The 21,550-nt window shown below is 41.3% G+C and overlaps 1 protein-coding gene across 1 annotated transcript; it reads right to left on the bottom strand.

Moving 5' to 3' along the window:
• Positions 1-20,178: 20,178 nt before the first annotated feature.
• LOC6725141 lies at positions 20,179-21,181 on the bottom strand. Its single transcript, XM_002106131.4, has one exon. It carries the CDS (start codon positions 21,031-21,033, stop codon positions 20,386-20,388), a length of 648 nt encoding a protein of 215 aa, XP_002106167.2. The 5' UTR covers positions 21,034-21,181; the 3' UTR covers positions 20,179-20,385.
• Between the last annotated feature and the right edge of the window lie 369 nt (positions 21,182-21,550).

Raw genomic sequence — 21,550 nt, 5'->3', positions numbered from 1 at the left:
GAAACTTGGAGAGCCACCAAAATGGCAATCGGCAGTCAAGTCAAGTTGAGTTTGAGTTGAGTCGGGCCGCAAGTCAAGTTGGCTGAAAGTCGCTAGAGGATAGAGGGGAGGGGGGCACAAAGCGAGAAGAATGACCAAAGTGATTTTTAATTGTCAGCCTCAAGTGCTGTTCGAATGTGTGAACTTAATAAATCTCTGCGAATACGAGTATCTCGCTTTGATTTCTCTTCACATACACACAGGAAAAGTCTATGCGATATTGCAGCCTCGTATGAGAAATTTTTAAAGTATTTTAAGTATTTCAGCTTAAAAGCAAAATTTATAATTTCATTTTGTTTTAAAAGTCATTGAATCAAGACTTTTTCATGGTGTAACAATTGACAATTGCTGGAGTTATTTTCATAATGCCTTAATTGAAACGCGACAAAAAAAAACCGAATAATGATTATGCATATCAATTATGCTCTCCAACATGCGGGGGCGTTACTTGGATGATGGATGGCTGATGGTTGGATTGTGGATAGTGGACTGGGTTGCGATGGTGGATCGGCGGATCGCCCTTGGCTATCAATTGGTTGAACAGGTGCTCGAGCTTCACTCAACTCCCGCTGAGATCTCAATTCAAATCCACTTGCGGCCCGATTGAAATGGTTCCTTTCCGTCCCGATTGGATTGCAAGTGGTTTCTTTTTTGGTTTCGTACAACAGTTGATTGACGGTCTGGCAATTAGCCATGATAAGTTTTAAATTGAGCAGAAAACAGAGTGACTTTTAAGGCGGAAGATAAAAAGTAAGCTTCTTTGTAGAGCTATGCACGTTTATTACCGAATAATGTTTGCAACATTCAATTACAGCTCCTGTCTCGTATATTTTGTAATTATTGCCCTAACTTATTGCATTTATGTGGTGTTTAAGTGCCTATGTACACCAATGCCAGTTGCCAGTTGTCCATTAAAGCACTGAAATCCGAAACAGAGAACATCTAAATCTGGCTAAGAATTACCGGGTTTACCTGTTAAAAAATTGGCTCGCGATTTATTCAAACTGCTGGCTGTGTTGTGGTAATTCCAATCCGCATTCTGGCGACAAAGTTGCCGCTAAAATGCGAATACTTGGCAAATTATAATTTGTGCAGCGATCGAACAGTTGGCCGTTAGCATCAGTTGGCCAATTGGAGCAGCAACCGGGCCATCGGGCATATAAACAATGGTTAATTGTGGCAGACTGTGGACATAAGTTGCTGAATTATTGGGCTTATCGATTGCCGCCTCTGCCTGTCAGCCGATATCAAGCCAATATGTTCAGGAATTTACTGCGTGCAAATGGATACTGGATACTGGTGGCTCTCAACCAGCCAACCTTCTTCTTTTTGGGCTCTTTTTTTCTTTTGAAATTTCGTTGGAGGTTCTGGCTGCTTGATTTCTTCAACTTTGTGCGTCTGGCTAATAGAATCATTTGGCAAAGTTGCCAGCCCGGTTGTGCAGCATTTTGACTAATTAACTGCAAAGTTTTATTGCAGCCAGCGAAGAAAAGATAGAAATGCTGCAGATGGAAGTTGCTCGCTTCGCAAGCGCAATTTGCACAGGAAGAAAAATGAATGCATTTTAGCAAGCTCGAAAAAGGAAATATACAAAATTCTTCTACCAAAAGCCACAATTTATGTTGGATTGCTTTAATCGATTTCACACGATAGCTAGTTATCGAACTGCAGTTCTTCTATCTGTTTTCATTAAATGTCATCTTTCTGACATTGCGAATAGCATTTTATGGAAATTTAATTGGATGAAATTCTTGTAAAGTGGTTGCATTTTTTCCGCGTGTTTTTGCTTCTGGCCCGGCCAGCATTTCCTGTCCATAATGTGGAGGCTCCTCTCGATGGGTTTTCCTCGTTTCTCATCCCCTCCAACCCCGGAAACCAAGCGTTCTGAGCGGGGCGACGACAATCATAATCGGCATTGACAAACGCACATTGCGTATACTTATCGAGTGTAGCGCGCATATGCATTTCTACGAGTATTTTCAACTGGTATTACATGGATTGGATGGTCTTTGCGACGAAGGAAGGTGGCGGACGGAGGGGGGATGGCTTTCAAAACATTCCCAAAGGTGTCAAGATTATGTGCATAAATAATGAGATTTTCAGACAGCACTGAGTGGGCTAATTAATTGATTTTGGCCAAAGGTTACCGCTGGACAAATACGACTAGGAAATGGAAAAGACCTCTTGTTCATTTCAAAATTTACTTAAAACTCCAAATGCGTGTAAATCACACATTCTGTTTGCTCATTAATGTTGTCCGATATTTAACTCTCTTTTTATTGATGCCAAAACTCCGAGTGTTTTGTATTTATTTATTTTTTTTTTTGATCCTGTTTTCAGCTCTCAGATCCACTTCAAGTGCGACTTTTAATTTACATGTTCGTGTCCGTAATGGAAAATCGCAATTTTTCAACAACTTCAAGGAGTTGCGAATGAACTGGAATGAAATGTTTATCAATTAGCGTGCAAAAATGGTAAATATTTGGATCGATTAGTGGAGCTCCAGTTTGCTCGATCGTTTTGACCATTACAAAAGTGGTAATCGAAACGAGTTCTGCCGTCTTGGCACGAAGAGTTTTCGTTTTAATATTAGTTTGGTCAATAAAGCATTAGTTCTCGGGGGAAATTAAATATTTCAAACCGCTTAGCGCTTAAATTCAATTTGATTTAATTACAGTATGCGATTATAAACAATTTATTTCGTTTGTCTCTTGTCAGATGTGTGAATAGATAGATATCTTAATTTAAGCTACAACTTTTTTATCTAGTGCTCCATTTTCGAATCCTACTTCTGCTCGTCTTTTTGCTGTTGGCAATTTCGTAGTGCAAATTTTAACATAAAATTGATAGCACAAACATGGACAAGCGACAAGGAAAATCCGCAGACAATAAGCTAGGCAGCAATTGCAATTGTCAGCGGCACGTTATCAGCCAGGGGAGAATCGGAATAGGAGGGGAAGACTCTTGGGGAAATGCTTCTTAACAAAAAAGAAGGGGAAATAAGGGGAGACTCTGCGACGATAAAGCCCAAGTGTTTACGAGCTGTTTAGTGTTTGATGATCGTCGCTACGCGGAGCGGGACGAAAAAAAAAGTAAAGAAAAATCTCTGTCCTGACTCCCCGGCCCGCCTTTTCCGCCGCCCATCCCTCCTTTCCATTTCCCCCGCTTATTTTTCCCGATCTGGAAAAACTTGTAACCTTGCAGCCTTGTCATTGTCATCATGCAGACAGCATAAAAGAGCTGGGAGCTGGGAGCTGGAGCTCTGGCCACTGCCAAAGCCAAGATCCCAAGCCAGAGGTTGGCAGGCGGATCGTGCAAATCTTGTTAGCATTTTTCAGCCATTTCCTTTTTACATACAAACCCCCCAGAAGAGTGGGGGCAATATATATATATATATATATATGTAAAATCTATAAGCTATAAGCTTGCAGGTAGAACAGCCACGAATAAAAGCGGTAATGCTGTCTTTTTAATATTTCGACTCGCTGGCTACCCGTTATGGTTAATAGAAGATTTGAAATTCGAAAATAATTCGAAACTGAGCTATTGGATAGAATTTTAGTGCAATACTTAAACTTATTGGATTAACTGCGATATCTTTTATGTTCAAATTTATTTGGAAATATATTTCATATACCCCACAGTCGAATGCGCGCCGTTTTGCGAGGTATAAAAAATATGTTTAAAAGAAAAACAAAAAATTATGTTCGATATCAATTTCGCGTGGACACATGCCAAGAGACACGCAACGCCACCAAACACGCGCACCACATTTTTCCCCTTTTTTTTCTCTTTGATCGGTGGTAATTGAAAATCCCCAAAGAGAGAGAGACCAACCAAAAAAAAAACCCGATGTTGTTTGCCTCTACTGCCCTCCATTGGAGAATGCAGATGCGAAGCAGGATGGAGGATGGGATTTGTGGATGGGTAGGAAGTAATTACGTCTGCCAGCGGATGGAATAGTTGTATACACCGGGGGAAAATAAACAATTAAACAGCTAATACTTCAATTGTCAAATAACAACGGCTGCTAAAGACAGTGTTTCATATTTCGAATGCTTAGCACATTTACTGCGAACTTGTGCATTTCAATTATATTGAAATAATACGTTTTCTTCTCTGTATAGTATGGGCGATCGAAGATCTTGAAAGTCGAGCAGGCAGCAGGCAGAAATTTGAATTAGCCGCCCGTCCGTGGGTAAATACATGCAAGATTTGTGCGTGTTATAGGCTGGAAAAACTGTTTTTCTCGCCCCCTTCCCAGCAAAAAAAAAAAAAAATAATAAAGTAAATAAAAAGCAAGAATTCACAAAAAATAAAAATAAATGAGCGCCAAGCTCAGCCCATCGTGGTTTTTATTTCGCTGGCCCGAGGATGTGGGCGTGTTGGATCGCTTGGCGAGTGGGCTTAGCCGCGCAGATTGTTGGCTCAAACATTGGCTGTCCAACAGTTGTTGCCTTCTTGTAAATGACCGTTTAATGGAATTGTCATAAAATTCGATTACTAAAACCGATGCCGGTGCGTAGTCTTTATGCTGCGACTCTGGGAGCAGCGCAATGATTTGCTGTGTGGGTCGTTTTGACTTTATCTGGATGCTTGGTTTTATTTGATGGCTTTGGATCACCTTAGAACCGGTGAAAAAAGAGATTATCCATTAATAGAGCCAGCTGAATGTGCAGTTGTATTGCTCTCTTTTTTTGTGCCCAGGGTGTTTAGTACGATTTTTATATGCACTTGCATGGGGGATTACACATTACCATCTTTCATAACACCTTTTATTGTTTCGAAAACATGCAGTTTTCTTTCTCTATATATTTTTGTATGATTAACTTAGTTTTTTGCGAACCTAAGCCAAAAAAAAAGAGAACATTGCTTGCAGTTGTTCTGCTTGGTAGGAGTGTTCCGTTAAAAGCTAGAAACTACTCATTATTCCAAAACATTTCACCCACTTTTGGTGTATTACGACGCCGCTACTCCTCCCACTGTTCTGTATGGACATGGACATTATGACCAAACGATTTTACATAATTCCCGCTTGGCAAAAAGTCTGCAAATGTGGACCACTCGTGCCACGCCCCCTTTTAGAGAAGGCAGGCGGCAAACAAAGGAATAATCAAGAGCGTTCCCATTTCGAAAGAAAAAAAAAAGAAGCATATGAGGCGTTGTTGTAAGCAGCTCGCCTAATAAAGTGATCGAAAAAAAAAAAACTTAAGCACTGGGATGAGCACAGATTTGATGGTGTCCAGGCTGAGCTGGCTGAGCGTGCGTGCAGCACATGCATAAAACATCATTCCATAAGTTGCAGACTCTAGAATCCACAATCCAGACTCCAGAATCGAGAGCCGAGAGCCGAGAGCCGAGAATGGGGAATCATCGGATCCGTGATGAGAGTGCGGCAATCCGGGCATTTTTGCTTTTATCTCGGGCTCTGATATCTGTGGCTAATGCATAAAATCTTATAATTTGCGCACGTGTTAATCAGACATTATGATGCACACACAACACACGGCGCACAGCACAGCTGCAAGACACAAACAGTTTGAAACTGTTGCCAGTCACACTGCGAGAAATGAGATATAGAAAGTTTTATTTGGGCGTTTTTGATTGCTCTTGGACGCACTAAACTCCATTAATTATGAAGAGTAGACCTACTTTTTTATTACAGCAATGTTTCGCAATATCCTTTCAGTTTTTAATTTACCTTCGTAGGAAACGTTTTTGTACCAGATTTATTCGTTTTTCTCCGTGCAGGCCCAGCTTAGAAGAAAATCCGTCGGGCAAGGCGTCTGCTGGCCATGACCAAGTCGGCAAACTAACAATTTTAGGCTAATGATGTGCTCATATTTAAGTTAGTTGAAACGCTTTTAGTGCAAGGCATAACTCAAGTTGAGACGGCGAATCTGGAAGTATCTCCTAAGCCAGGTGCCAGAAAAATGGAGAAGCTGAGCACGGGGGGATTGGAGACGGGGGGAACCAGTGGAGACACTGAGACTGGGGAATCGGGACCGCATGCTGTTGCATTTAATGATTGCACGCCTTGACTTTGGCAATAAAACAAATTTGTGGCCATAATTTTCGAAATTCAAATAACAAATGCTGAGGCGGCAGCCGCTGCCGGACTTGGTTTGCTTTTGGCCAGGATGGCCTGGCCGTCGCTTGGCCAAGTCGCCTCTCTTACCAACTTGTTTGCATTGAAAATTTATTGTTACGCAGCCACGAGCGGAACTTCTGGGGAAAACGAGGGGAATCGCGTCTTCGAATGCTTGTCCAACGATTTATGGCATTGCTGCAATTGTTGCCAACTGTAAATGCTGCGGCAAACAAGTCAATTGAATTTATTTCGTTTATAAATTGCCAACAGCAGCTGGCCGCGGGGCGGGGCCCAATCTCAAGTGTCAATTGGCCAGCGGGAAGGCAGGAGTGCGACTTCTTCCAATCCCAATCCGAGCGCGAATCCGAATCCGAATCCGCATCGCCATCGAGACTACCGATTGGAGACAAATCACTGCCCGATTTGACAACGCTGCAACGTTCACTCGCGATAAACAGCAATGCTCTAGAGATGCGTTCCTGCTTCCCGGGATTATGCAAGCACAATAATCGCAACTGGCAAATCCATAAAGAGTGCCAGGACCTAATGGTAGCAGACCGCCTAGCAATTTGACACGCGTCTACACTGAATTCCTTATAAAGCTGCTTGCCAGTCTATCGATACTTGTATATATGAATGCAAGTTAACAAAAAATTTAACTAAAATACAATTAAATATAAAAACCAAAACCGCTAGAAGGCTATTTGAATTAATTTTAAATTGAAAACTGATTACTTTAGAAGACTTGATGACTTGCTTAAGTAGAAAGGAGGCACTATATGCACTCCATTAAATCATCTCATCCTTTTTTAATCGATTCGCCTGAATTTCGTGTCACCACAATCACGCTGCCATCTCCGTAGAATTCAATGATTTGCAACGAATTCTAAGCGTGGCTTTTGAGAATGGTCGATGGGGTTGTGGCTCGGAAACGCGGGCCGAAACTCGCAGGATGGCGATGATGTTGCCAGTGTGGTGCAGCTGCACTTCTGTGATTTACAATTTTTTCCGTTTGCCCATTTTCTTTCCCGCCAGCCAACTGTCTCTTTGGCTATTTGCTTTTCTATCTTCTGTTTTTTTTTTCCTCTTGTGTTTAGAAGCAGCGAATTTGCATACGATCTACGGACTTCCTTTCACAACAACGACCAACAACTCATGGTCTAATATAAAGAGTCGAAAAATCTTTAAATACTTTCGAAATGCGAGCAGAGCACAACGAAATTATCAATATAAATACAAAGTGATTTATTGGCATATGGACAAGAAGAAGCAGAAGAAGAAGCAGAAGAAAAGGCCGTTTCCTTGCTGACCAAACAAAAGACTTAGGCAACGAACTTGCTTTCACAAGTTCGAAGCTAGCGCCTCTTAACAAATTATTGATTTATTGCCCTCAACACACACACACACACAACGCACGCATATTCGTATGCTTGCTGGCAATCGGCGCTTGACAAAGAATGGTAGATCATAAAATATATTTTTATATCGAGTTATAAATATCAGTATATATTTTACCCGATTGATGGCTCACTAAAATAGATTTTTGAGTGCCTCACAATTAGTCAGGTCTATTTGTCATAAAGCATAAAAACATCCGAAAGCCATACGAGAAATCATTATTATTTTTTGTTTGTTTTTGAACGGGAGAGTTAATAAAATTGCCTTCCCAATCATGGATCTTATGGGAGGGCTTTTTTTATCACTACTCGAAAAGTAGGCTATAAAAATTTACAGCTTTTGATTAATTATTTTATGTTCGTATGCGGTGGGTGGTCTTACCTTCAAATCCCAAAAATCAAAAATTAGTATTTAACAAGACTAAACGGTGATATTGGATTTCTAAATGCAAATTATAATGTCATGTGCACTGTGTTCATATTCAGCATTTCCGATATATCTTGAATATACATATGCTCCTTACTTTTATTGTGTATACTTTGTATTTTGGTTTTTGAGTTCCACGAGTTCTTTGACCTTCTTAATCTCAACCCAACCACTGAGTGCGACAAATAAATAATAGATGAAACAAGTCCGTTTGGGCGGCTGGAGATCGATCTATCTGAGAATGTGGTACTAGTTATGTAATGTCAACAGATCTTACAGCCGGCGAACTGGGAGCTGCGAACCAAAAGCACACTTTAAGCAGCTTTATGATGTGTTAAAACTGTTGCAGCAACAACCGCCGCCATGACAAGAAAAAAAAGATAAAAAAAAGGATGACGACCACGATGACTGGCCAACGTCATCGTCATTGTCGTTGTCGTTGTCATTGTCATTGTCGTCATCGTGGAAATGTTGAGCGGACGGAGCACGGACGGTTTCGCTTTGGCCGGGATCAAGTGTTCAAGTTCTCGGCCATTTGTGCACAGAAAATCGAATGCTTTTCAATGGGAGCAATCAATAAATTTCCGAAATAATAAAATTGAAGAAAATCAAAATGAATAAATGGCAAAGTAAACAAAAATGCAAGTAGTTAGTGTTGATTAAATAATTATTAAAGGAAATTCTGTGTTAGAGCACCAACTTTCTTGCGGTGCATTTTCAAATCAAGAGCAGGCCAGCTTCTTCACTCTAGTCTTCATCTTTCGCCGATAATTGATCATCATCAGTCGGTTTTAATTGATCGCTTTTGCCATGCCCCGCCGCTCCTTGCATTTCATTGTATTACATTTAGTTGGATCTGCGATCGCTGGATCGCTGCATCGATTGTAATCAATCACTTTCGTGGAATTGTGCCCGCTGAATGAAATGAACTGTGCTACAGCCGCCGTTCCGTCGGTGGCCCAATAATCCGACCCATAAGCTGCAGCTCCAGTTCTCCTTAGTACGAAGGCGTTGTCAACGGGCCACGGCTTTGACTTTGGCATTTTCCTTCCAATCATCAGCCACAATTGCGTACGTGAGCTGCACTCCAACTGGCGATCCCCATTCGATTCGATTCGATCGATTCGCCGATCGACGGTCCAAGATGCCCAGTTTCAGTTGCAGGTTGCCTTTGCCACATGCTGCGTCAATAAGTCACTCGTTGGCATTTGTGAAATGCATTAGATCAGAGCACATATCGGAATAAAGCGATCGATGAAAAACCAATCGCAGCAGCACAAATTCCTATGCAAATTGTTGTGAGAATTTTTTTTATTTGCTGTTAATGTGGACCTCCCAAGGTAATACATATGTATGCACAGATTAGGTGCAGGTCATTGCTTCCTTTCAACTTAGTATCATTGTATTATAGAATAAAGTATGAAATACTAATACATTTCTCTTATCACTGCAATTAGCCGTGGCATTTCCCTGAGAATTTTCGGCTTCAATTTGGAATTCGGCTTGGATTGGATTCTTCCATTAGAGCCGCTGTCAATTAGAGCGGGATGTCTGCGATGTCAGCCAGATATATGGGGCCCAAACGGAATGCACTCGATCTTTGGATATATGCAGCTCGCCTTCTCTTCGATTCCCCGAGATGTCTAATTAGCATTCGTTTTAGTGGAGCCCAAGGCCAGCTAGCGACCCCCTCCCACTTTTCGTCCAACTGAAAACTGCAAGCGCCGAAATGGGGAAATGGTGAAATAAAAGCAGAACCCACCCATTTGAACATTGAACCAAATCGAACCGAATCGAACAGGAACCGAAGCCAATAAACAAAGACATCAATGGCCCAGAGGCTATAGCTGCCCGATTCTTCAGCGATTGGTGCTTCTTCTGCGTCTTCTGAATTAGATGCAGTCCCATAAATAATAATTCGACAGCGAATGCAAAGTGGAAAAGCAAATACTTGCCATGGCGACAAATGCTTAGCGCAGCGGCAGTGGGCGAACGAAAGAGAGGGGTCTATTGGCGAAGAAAGAGAGAGAGAGAGGTAGGTAGAGCCACTGCTTGGCACACGTTTGCCCAGAGACCCAGAGCAATCAATAATCCGAAGCGTAGAGCCAGCGGGGAAACGCGGGGATCAAACTTAGATCGCAATGAATCCGCACTGGAAGAGTTCAGTGCGAAGAACCGCGGCGAAGAGAGGTCCGAAGACTGTTGAATAGAGCCACAGGAGGAAGGCGGCTGCAAGAGAGGTCCCAAGAATGGTGGGTTGCAGGGTTTAGAACCTGTTCAACCAACGGGCCGCACATTAGGAGGTAGTTGAGAAGTAAGGCAGATTCTTCTGTCTTTTTTTCCTGCTGGTATCCTTTTGGGTTCGGAAGCTGCAGATAATGCGCCAGAAAGGGGGGATTCAACATACAAACTACCCTGTATGCTGATTTCTTACTTATTTTTCACTCTAATATAATCAGTATTTTGTGCACAACGAAGAAAATAATTGTCCAAATATGGTGTCATACACCGTTAAATTTGTTATAAAATTTGCAATAAAGTGGCATTCCAGCCTAGAAATGTAAAATTTTGACAAATTTTCGCAAAAATGTATGATTACCAAAAATGAGAAAATTTTGGATTATTTTTTTTTTTTTTGGAATCAGTATAAAAGTGACACGGATAGTTAGAGTTGGTAATTAGCGACATAAAACAATTATTTGTTTAGTTCTGCTATCATTTTTAGACAAGCTATAACAAAAATCGGAAATAAAATATTCATAATTTTCCAATTTTCAACCCAAAAATAATCAGTCTTTTGATCACAACAATTAGAATAATTGTCCATATATAGAGTGTCATACATGCTTGAATTCGCTATAAAATTTCCAATAAAGTGTCATTTAAGCCTTGAAATTTTAAATTTTTTCAGTTAGTCGCAAAAGTCGATGTTAATTAGCTGCATATTCATGTTTTTAAAATACATATCATCAAGTTGTAATCTAATCATAATTTGATCAATCTAAGTGGAAAACCCGGAATTTCAAAAGAAAAAACAGAGTTGCTCATACCATTATCTTATTTGTATCCATATAATTCAGCTAATGTTTTGTTAGCCAGCCGTGCCGTGCCATAATCTCTTATCGCGCTAGTCATCGATCCCTGTTCGGCCCCCAATGAGTATACCCCATTATTGCCCAGTTATTTCGATCTTGCTGATTATAAAAATAGCAAACGAGTCACGGCCAGATCGACAAGCAGCGCCAGTTCAAGGAGACAACAAACAGCACACAGAAACTTAAAAAAAAAAAAGAAGAGAGTCGGGGAAGACCGGAGAATTGACCAATCGAGAATCGAGCAGGAGAAGAACCCAGAAGAACGTAGGTATATCGTATCGTATCGTCTTTAAATGTTCTTTCGGTCGCGGATTCCTGTTTGATATGCCCATCTCGTTTGCTCTCGGCTTTTTCGGCATTAGAAGAGCCTCACATCCTCCGAAGAATCTGCTGCAAAGAAGGAGAAAAATTATTATAATAAAAATAATAGCAAACCGGAATTTCCTGATCCTGTTTGTCTGCCTGCCTATCAACCGACCAACGAAACAACCGACCATCTAAGCAAACTACCAACTGTGATTCCTTTTTGCATGTAAAGTTCGCTTGCCGCAGATGTTTTTTTTGGATTTTTTTCTTCCTTTACATAGTTTGTCCCGCGAATCGCTTGGATTGCCTATGTAAGGCATTGGGTTTGTCCCGAGATTTCAAAAAAAAAATAAAAAAAAAAATGGGGGGATAACTGGCAGTCGGGATTACCCTTTGCCATCGTTTCGCTTTCGTTTGCAGTTGTGGGCTTAGACTAGATACTAGTATCTTAAAGTTGCTCCTTTGGCTTTGATTTGGTATCTAATAGTTTCCACACTCGACTATAGAATTAACTCTAGCTTATTCTCATCTAAAAGTGCCCAAATTAGTTGAGTTACCATGAAATGCCTTTAAATACTATTAATTCTACGTAATTTTATAGCCTTCACATCTCATCGTTATATTTATGATAATAGGTCTTCGAGCGAACATTGTTGTGTTTATTTACGCACACAGCCATTGAAATTTAATGCGATAGTAACAGCTGTTCATTTTTGCATTTTGATTGCTTTTTGCATTCTATTTGAAACCAGGTTTGGGAGAGGATCCCATTTTGCTATTGCATCTGCCACCTGATCAGCTGCATCTTCGGTGTTAGCTTTAGCTTTGGACACCGAATCCCCTCCACAACACAAAAAACTGGCCGAGAAGAAGTCAGACGGCTTTAAACTTGGCAGCAATATTTATGAGTGGCTCCACGGTGCCGGCAATTAATACGATTATCGGGCAGATTAATTGGCAGTACGAGTGCAATTAATACTTGGCTGGATCCGCACTTGTCCACCATAGGGTATAATATGTCCAAAAGACTTCATTCTTAATGCCAAAATCTTTACGAATTTTTCCGCCTTTCCAATCATCTTGGGTGTTCAAATTGTTAGTATTTAATCTGTACTCTCTTTATGACAAAGTGGGTTTGAACCATTTAATTTTCTTAAATATTTGACAACCAATATTATTCATTATTTGCACGCTTATCCGTGCAATATTCTTAATATTTATTCAACGGTTCTTCAAAACGAAAGCGAAGGCAAATATAAAGCGTAATTTTAAGAATATGTGAGCTAAATTCAATCGGGTTTCTTATTCCAATTTTGGATTTTTTTTTTCTTTCAGCCATCAAGTGCAATATGCTGATAAGGCTGGAGAATCCGAAGGAGGCAGGAGAACGAAGAGCCAGACGGATTTTATGGCCAAAATAAATGACGAACAGCGAAAACGGCAAATGGCATCGAAAGGAACTGGCTAATAAAAAGCCATTAAAGCCAAGTTCAGGCAGGTCATGTGAGTCAGTTCGTTTGTTTTGTTTTGGGGCCTTTCGGGAATTCGCAGATGCCGATATTTTTTATTTTTGGGTGGGTCCCCGTGTGTCTCTCACTGCCGTTTCCATAAATCAGAGGAATTAGAAAAAATTAAAAAACAAATAAAAATAAATTGCAAAAATAAGAGGAAAAGCAATGCGAGAAGCGTAAGACAAATGAGGGAAATACATTTTAAAAAGTCTTCGAAAAGAAGAAGGGCCTTTTTGGGGAACCAGCCTCCTCAGACTTCTTGGACTGCGCATTGGCCAGCCTTCTTCGGAGGCGTTCTTCCTTAACCCTTTCCCATCGGGTTTCTCTTCTTGAAAAGCAACTGTATTTGAAAAGGAAAAGGGAGAAACCAGTTTCAGTTTTCTTCTGCCTCGTTACTGACTTCCAATTTCCTTTTGCGGGGAAATTAGCGCTTAATAAATGTGTTCTTTTGCTAATCATTACGAGAAGAATGCGATTTTATTTTACAAATCTCCAAACAATAAGCAAATCTACGATTATTTAATGCTTTCCTAAAAAGAACAATCGTTTGCATTTGAAATGCAATTTTTGGGGATTTTTTTTTTTGTGAGTTCCTTGCGGCTTTATTTTTATTTCTGTTTTAATCACGATGACATCAGTGAATGCAAATTCCAGTCGAGACAATGCGCAGACGAACAAAAAAGACAGTCGAAGAACAATGAAATAACAATGAAAGCCACTGGACAAAAGTCTGGAAAATCGTATCTCTTTTTGCCGTGGCTGAAAATTCCTAAGATCTTCCAAGAGCGAGAATAAAACTCATAATATTTGCATAACAAATTGGGTCAAATGAGCGAGCAGCGCACACGTAATGCTAAACAAATCAAAACACAAATCAATATATGTATCTATCTATATATATATATACTTTGATATGTACAAAGATATAGATTTATATGCAGATGTACGACTCCTCCCTCCATGTGTATGCTAATCAAATGAGCGTGTCCATATGGAAATGAATGAACACCAAAAAAAAAAAAAAAAAAAAAAAAAAAAAACTGTAAACGTTGTACAATAATCTAAAGTCGGTGGTAATTCGAGGGGGCCTTAGTCTTTGGGGGGTGCTATACACATATATATAATTATATATACGCATAAGTATCTATCCAGAGAGGGAGAGACAATGCACAATTGAACATTAGCATAATGATGCCATAAAGTGCGATTGATTGGATGGCTTTTGGGCGGTAGTTGACCAAAAGAATGCGCTGAATGCCAAACGGAATGTGAACAGGCCAAAGGCAGTGCTTATCAACGGGCCCATAGACACCTCATCAATGTGTATATATTTGTTTAAATATGTATATGTTTATATAAATTCCTTCTTGTACATATACACATATGTGTGTATGCTTATTGCTCTACGCATCGTTTCGTTTTATGACAATTAACACCGCTCAAGAAGGCAAACAAACAGCGACATCGTCTGCTTGCCTCCGCTTTATGGACAGGTTAGCCGACTTGTGCCGAGTTGCCAAGTTGCAAGTGGCTTTCGGTAATGTTTGTTTGCAAATATGGCGCAATAAAGCGCAGTGTATGCAACCAAGAAGATACTTCCTAGTAATAGCAGACGCGGCTATTGGGGTTCTCGCCACTCACAGTACTGTTAAATTGGTTGTATATATGGTTCTCTGACTTTTTATCCATCGTCAATGATGTTTTACAACAGTCTGGTACTCAAATGCTTAATTAAGTTGCAGGCTAGTTGTAGTTCTAGTAATACCTATACTAGTTAACGAACATAATATATGTAATATATGTTACAATGTTCTTTGTCACTTTGGCACTATCTGCCCCACTAGCTTGTTGTATCTTACCGTCGGCTGTCTATCAATCAATTTTCCAGCTTCAATCTGTTAACATATCGCAGATATATCTGATGCTAATGCATCTGTGTGCGTGTCTGTTATCGCCGGCAACAAAGTGGCTGGCAACATGTTGCATATTGCATATTGCATGTTGCATGTTGCCGGGTGTCACAACTATAAGAAAGGAACGATCAGGAATAGAATATGGAGTATAGCGCGTGTCTTGGCCGGCCGGTTCGACTTGACTCAATTCGTCATTTAAATGATAGACCGCAGAGCCTCCCCCTCCCCGCAGAATCCGATGCCCCCTGCCACGCCCCTGGGGCAATGGCAGCACTTAGCGCAACATCAACTTAAATTGCAGAAGCTGAATAAAAAAAAAAAAAATGGGAAAAAGCACAACTGGAAGCAGACGAAACCGGAGCTACGATCCACGCCACTACCGGGGAACGTGCCAGGCAAAATTAATTGCTTCGTTAGATCGAAGAGGAGGATGGCTTATGGATGGGGCAAAACTTGGGGCACGGGGGGGTTGGATGTGGCTCGCTTCTGCCCCAGAAGAACCGCTTTGGCCAATTTTTTAGCTCTCCCACTTCCGCTGCAGCGGAAAAAGGGGGTAACACGAGTGCTACTGCTACCACTGCCCAACAACGATTGACAAATTTCCAAATGCCATTAAGCAGGCGTTGCATGCAACTAGCCCCAAACCCCAAGCGCCAAACGCCGAGCGGCAAGCCCCAACCTCCAAACCCCAGAGACAAAGAGGCGAACAAGAGGTTCGATGCAGAGGATGATGGCTAATGGATGACAAAACAGGTGGCCAACAACAGCGGTAGCCACGAATCTGGACCGAAGAGGTTGCCACTGCACTGGAAAAAAAAAACAGATCAAGCTGCAAAAATTTGAATATATCAGCTTACAACTTAGTTCAGTAAAGATACTTTCAAGCTGCTTGCACTTTTTATTATAATTATTATTACATTCCTATTTTTTTCTTTTTTCTTTTTTGAAGTGCACGTTGTTTTGCTGTTGCAAAACGCCCCGCTGGCGTTTGCAATTACCGTGTGGATGCCACCACACAACCATTAAATCACATTGCTGAAATATTTCATCTGTTTGCAAATTTTCGACAATCAACTTAATCGGAAATGCTCCGTTTTTTATAACTTTATCATCGGCCCGGATTGTGGATTCTCGGACAGGCCAGGCTCTAGATTTAGCCGCGATGCTATGTGTTGATGTTGCAGGCTGCAGGTGGCAGGCTCCTCCATCGCAGTTGCCGGTGATAAGAATCTTGTTGCGGCAATCTCTCCTGGGCATCTATGAATGTCTTTGCCCGCCCGGATTCCCGGATCCCCAGATCCCCGAGATTCACGCTTTCGTTCTATAGCTTCATTTTTTCCAACCATCTAGCGCGAGTCCATTTTGAGGCATGTTTGCTGCCATTTGTTGCTTAATTAATGCTGCAGGTGACGCTGCTAACGAGATGGAAGCCACGCCCAAATATAGATGTACACAAATGTAGGCTCGCATTCGAGGCAGGCAATTCAAATAAATCATATTCAGCCAGCAATTTCTGAATGCGCCGTTAAAATAAGGATGATGATAGGCATCTCAACGTTTTTCTAATTGGGTTGCTAAATTACAAATATTTAATAACTATATTACACATATATAGCTAATTTTGCCCAAAATGCTGGCCAATCAGACTGGCCAATCCCAAACCAAAAGGGCCAAGAAAGGGTGGTGAGGTGGTAAAGGGGCGGAGATAAGTAGATATATTTAGTATAGATAAACAAAAAAGAAAAAAAGACCAGAGTCCAGTCACCTTCACGCACTTTGCATAAGACGAAAGTCGCGGACAAAGGGGCCAAAAATAGATTGCAAAAAATAAGGAGACAACAAATACATGCAAATACATTGAAATCGTCAAAGAAAGGTTAAACCAATTTTCTATTAGTTAAATATACACTGGCTACGAAGGAAACAAAGCCACAGCCCTTTCAAGATGATATAATCCGAAGATGAAAAAAATAAAATACAAAATATTAACAAATAATCCGCAACACAATGCGTCTGCGAATGTGTCGATATTGTTAAAAATAAATAAACAGCACTTGTGCCATCGAAATAGAAAAGGGGGCGTTGCAATACCGATTGCGATGGACAGGCGGGGCTGTTAATCGCATCGAATCGATTTATTTGTTGTTTTTTTTTTTTTTTTTCTATATTCCCAACGATGGTGACAAAAGTCAACGAACAGCGAAACGAAGCGAACAAAAGGTTCGATCAAGATTTCAAATTGTCTATTGTTGCCACAAATCGTTGCGGTGACAATGGGCCCAGAAGAGTAGCACCCCAAAGTAGCCAAAAAAAGATCCGAAAAGCTGCTGAGGAAGATGCCTCCCCGCCCAACGGTACTTTCATCGAACCCGCCGTCCACATTTTTTTTTTTTTTTTTTCGGTGGCCATTCTTTTTACTCTCGCTCGTGTTCCATTAATAGTCAAAGTTCAGGTGTCAGGGACGTCGGAAAACGAAATCGATTGGCGGTCAAAGATCTTCATCGATCGACAGGGAAGCCAGCCTTTGTCCTACAATTCTTTTATATATTATTAAAATTTAAATATAGCTAGATATATGGAATATTATATATTATGATTTTGATTCAGTAGTGAACTCAAAATTTTTCCAAATAATTATTTATTTTATATTCAGACAATATATTGTAATGCTCTCATATAATTAGCACTTCTATATATGTTAATGGTTTTTCAGAATCATACCATTTTCAAGCGCTTCTAGCGAGGCTTGACTGTAAATTTGTCTATCTCAATATGAGAGCTCTTAGGGCTCTTTGACAAACTTTATTTATGTTTTTCTTCACGCTTGACCGTTAAGTTAACTGCATATTCGCTTTGTTTGGCTTATTGGTCGCTTATTGTTTTAACGCCACGATGTCCGATCTCTGGGCATGAATTGTTTTCCTTCGTCAGCATCAAAGAGAATGTTTTAATTATTTCCCAGACCAACAGACTGACTTATCAATTGATTAATGTTCCTTTTTAGTAGGCCTTCTCTAAATTTAGATATCATACCGGCCGCAGTCTTCTTAGCCGATTTGCCACGCCCATCGATCTCGCTCGTTGACGTCCAAATGAATAACTATAGGATTCCACTTAATAGCCGTCTAGCTAATTGCTGTCACTAAGTAGGCGTGTCCGAATCGCCAAAGAATACCACTTTGATTGCCGCCGCCGCGAAGTTTGAGCGGCACGTGTGGGAAGATACTGAATATTGAATAATGTAGAATATTATTCAAATAAGTAGTAAACCATTGAATTAAAACCAAATGCAAGGGGCCAAGTCGAATGGTATATGGTATACAATTTTCGCTTACGTAAAGCATTAGGGAAATCAAATAGCTAAATACATTTAATGAGCGACAGCAACATTCCGCGAAACTTGGAAACGAATCGAAACGAAACTCATTTGTGGGGAATCTGTTCGGTAGCCGGTCACAATGTTCCCAAAGCCCCCGGAGATGTCCGTCTTTGGTGACTACTGTTTCTGCTGCCTGATTTGTTCTGAAAAACTCCGTCTATGGTAGATTCTCTCCATCGTGCTCCCATCCTGTCCGTTCGCCCCTCACAGGTGTGCTGCTCAAATAGTTGACTAATTAATTTATAATGCAATTTCACTGCCATTGCAGCCAGAGGAGGATGTGGTTGTGGTGCAGGAGGGAGGCGGATGATCGCTACCATTTGCAACATGGAAACCGTTTTAATACACACCACGACTAGCACCACTAGCACCACCAGAACCACCAGCAGCCGCCTAATCATTGTTTATGACATGGTTAGCCACTGGCCAACCATTCGGCTGCACAGAGAGAAGAGGTGTGTTTAGCATATTTTACTTTGCCAAAAATTATCTTTTTATTCCTACGAATTTATTTTAAAAAATCCTCAACTTTTCACTTCACTAAATTCCATTGTAAGGCAAGTACAAAAACAGAAAGCCATGTTTCAAGTGAAACAAAAATATGTAAAGATTCTTTCTCGTGTGGAGGATGAAGTCAGGTCTCTGTGTTCTCTCCCCTAGGAGTCCCAGTTTGTGTGGTCGCTCCCCTGCTCGCAAAGTCTTCGGCTTCGCAAGGGAAATTTATGCAAATGGCCGGACAGATCTTTCCAAAGCCTTTTGCGCAATTATCCCCGTAAAGCACAAAGTGCGAGGAGGAGTCGGGGAAAGACCCCACCTGCTGCAGCATTTGGCATTTGATTGAACTCAAGTGTGCCAGATGCGTAATGAGTTGATGGGGCAAGGGATCCTGCTGTGGACCGCATGGGGGCTGTGCGGAGAAGGGGGCGTGGACAAATGCAACGAGGGAGGGAGGTGGCTGGCCAACACGTGACAACGCGCGGTGCGGTGCGGTGCGGTCAATAGAAACTGAAAATCAATTGGAAATTCCTATGAATACCAGAAGAAAATTCAAAACAACCGAAACCACGGCAAGTAGAAGAAAAACCACTTGCATGTGGGTGCTTTTCTTGTGGCACAGTGGATGGTGTGTGGTAAATATCTATTCTAAAGTAAAGCTTCAGAAGACTACCATTTTTGCATAATATTTCAAGTCAAGATGTTGCATACATTCAGACACTTTGTTTAATAATTTCCCATTTGTTTCTTGAATACTTTCATTGCCAATTGCGACCACTGTGCGGACAACGGCATTTGTGCAACAAAACACAACTGTTGCTAAAACCCATGATTCTCCTTAACCCGGGCCAATGCCCAAAATGCAAATCGCTTCAGTGCGATCGAACTGGAGTAATCGATATATACATACGTATATATATATATATATCTGATGCCGATGTTGATGTTCTGCATTCAGATCGCCGCATTGACAATTTGGTCGATGGTCGCGCCAAGGCTTTTCCTTGCAGTCGGGGGAAACCGCTAGACGCGACTACAAACGACCGGATGAATGGGGATTAGAGGACCGAGACTTGGAGATTTGGATATGTGAATACGGACCGGCGGACCGGCGGCGATCGCGAATTAGGTTTTGCAATGTGGATGGAAATTTGGCGAGTACGCACGCCAGGCAGCCGCAGGTGACCGATCTCTTTGGATCACGAACTGCAACGTGACGTGGCCAGATATCGAAGTTATCCATACATGTGCAATCAACCAGAAGGGTGGAAGGGAAAATGTATTTTCCTAATTAGACAGCATCTACAGACATGGTTAGCACTTAATTTGCTCATCATGTTTAAGAACTATTAAAAGGAAAATCAGAAAACTAATCAGCAAGCGTTATGAAGACATAACGAGATCGTTTGCTCTCGAATTCCCGAGAAGCGGAAGAGGTTAACGCTTGCCTGCTGAGGCTTCTAGCCATGGGAACCCAGAAGTCTGCTCCGCTCTGCCCGCTCCGCCATCCAATGAAAACAAACAATGCGTTAATATAGTTTCATTCGTTTTGCCATAAAATAAAAAATACACAACAAGGGCCGGTGGCGCGAAGGAGATGGTTAGGAGCAAGGCCACCGATAAGACTGGCAATTCATATACATATATATTTACTCAGCTTTAGCGTTTTTTGTTTTTGTTTTTAAGCAATTTTTACTTAATGCCATCCTCTTTTGGCTTAACCGATCAATCTTTATGGCAGCTCGCATAAAAATTTACGACTCATCATCGATGGCAGGAGATGGGGCACGAGGAGCAGGAGATTCGGCCACAAATATCCACAATCGAGCCGATGGCCGCGACTAGAGCCAAAGGTATAGTGGATGATGCCGCGTCGTGTGCGGAGGATATCGTTCAGAAAGCCATCGGTCATCTGATTCTCCATGAGGCACTCCTGCATCAGATCATCCGGCAGCTGGATGTGAAATGGGAAGCAATACATGTGGGCCACGTCCAGTTTGATCGTCTCATTGCTGCTATCGTCCAGGCAAAAGAACGTGTTCGTATCGCCCACTTGAATACGCGCACAGCTCTGCAATGCCGAGTCCTTCATCAGCAGCATCACATAATCCAAGGAGCTCGGCATGTACAGGGCATACGGCTCGCCTGTCTTTACGAATGTATCCCGATATTTGGTGAAGGCCATTAGTGGATAGGTGCCGCCACATTTTCGCTCGAACACCTGAGCATCCTCCAACAAATACTTGCATCTCTCCGGCAGTTTGTACTTGAACTGTTCGCATTCCTTGCATTTTGTGTGATCGATGTTGGCCAGGATACAGCTGAAATGGAGCAGGAGGAGCCACAAGCTGGTCCCGAACCTAATCCCTGCCAGCTCCATCCACGAACCGCTTGTCCTTTTCGATTCGCCAATACAATCTGCTCGTGTCTATCGCTGTGCGTCAGTGTGTGTCTCGAAATCGATTCATTTCGAAATGCGGCAAATACAAAAAATAATTACAGACTAATGTAGACAGATGGCCAGCAGTTTGCTGGGGTCGAATGACTCACTCATCTGGGTCGTGACTGGAATTCGAAGCGATCTGAATGTGTGGATTCCATTAGCTCCCTAATAGGATTGGGGAATTTATGTATTTGGGATTTAACAAATGTAATCGTTAATTGATATGAAATAATTTTGTAAACTTATATTATCTCTAATCTATACAAGTTTTCCAACTCCTATATCCAATATTTTGCGCTGAGCGCAAGAAGATTCAAGCATTCTGATAACAGAGAATACCGAAAGATGCTTTTGTTAACTAATTTTTTAATTTAAAATATTAATATTATATTAATATAACTCGTTGTATTGTGCTTACTTTATAAAGACGCCACTCATAGCTCCCCTTCAGTGG

Source organism: Drosophila simulans, chromosome X (assembly GCF_016746395.2).
Source record: "Drosophila simulans strain w501 chromosome X, Prin_Dsim_3.1, whole genome shotgun sequence".
NCBI lineage: Eukaryota > Metazoa > Arthropoda > Insecta > Diptera > Drosophilidae > Drosophila > Drosophila simulans.
Note: the sequence above shows the minus strand (reverse complement) of the source record. Positions and strands in the feature narration are given on the sequence as shown.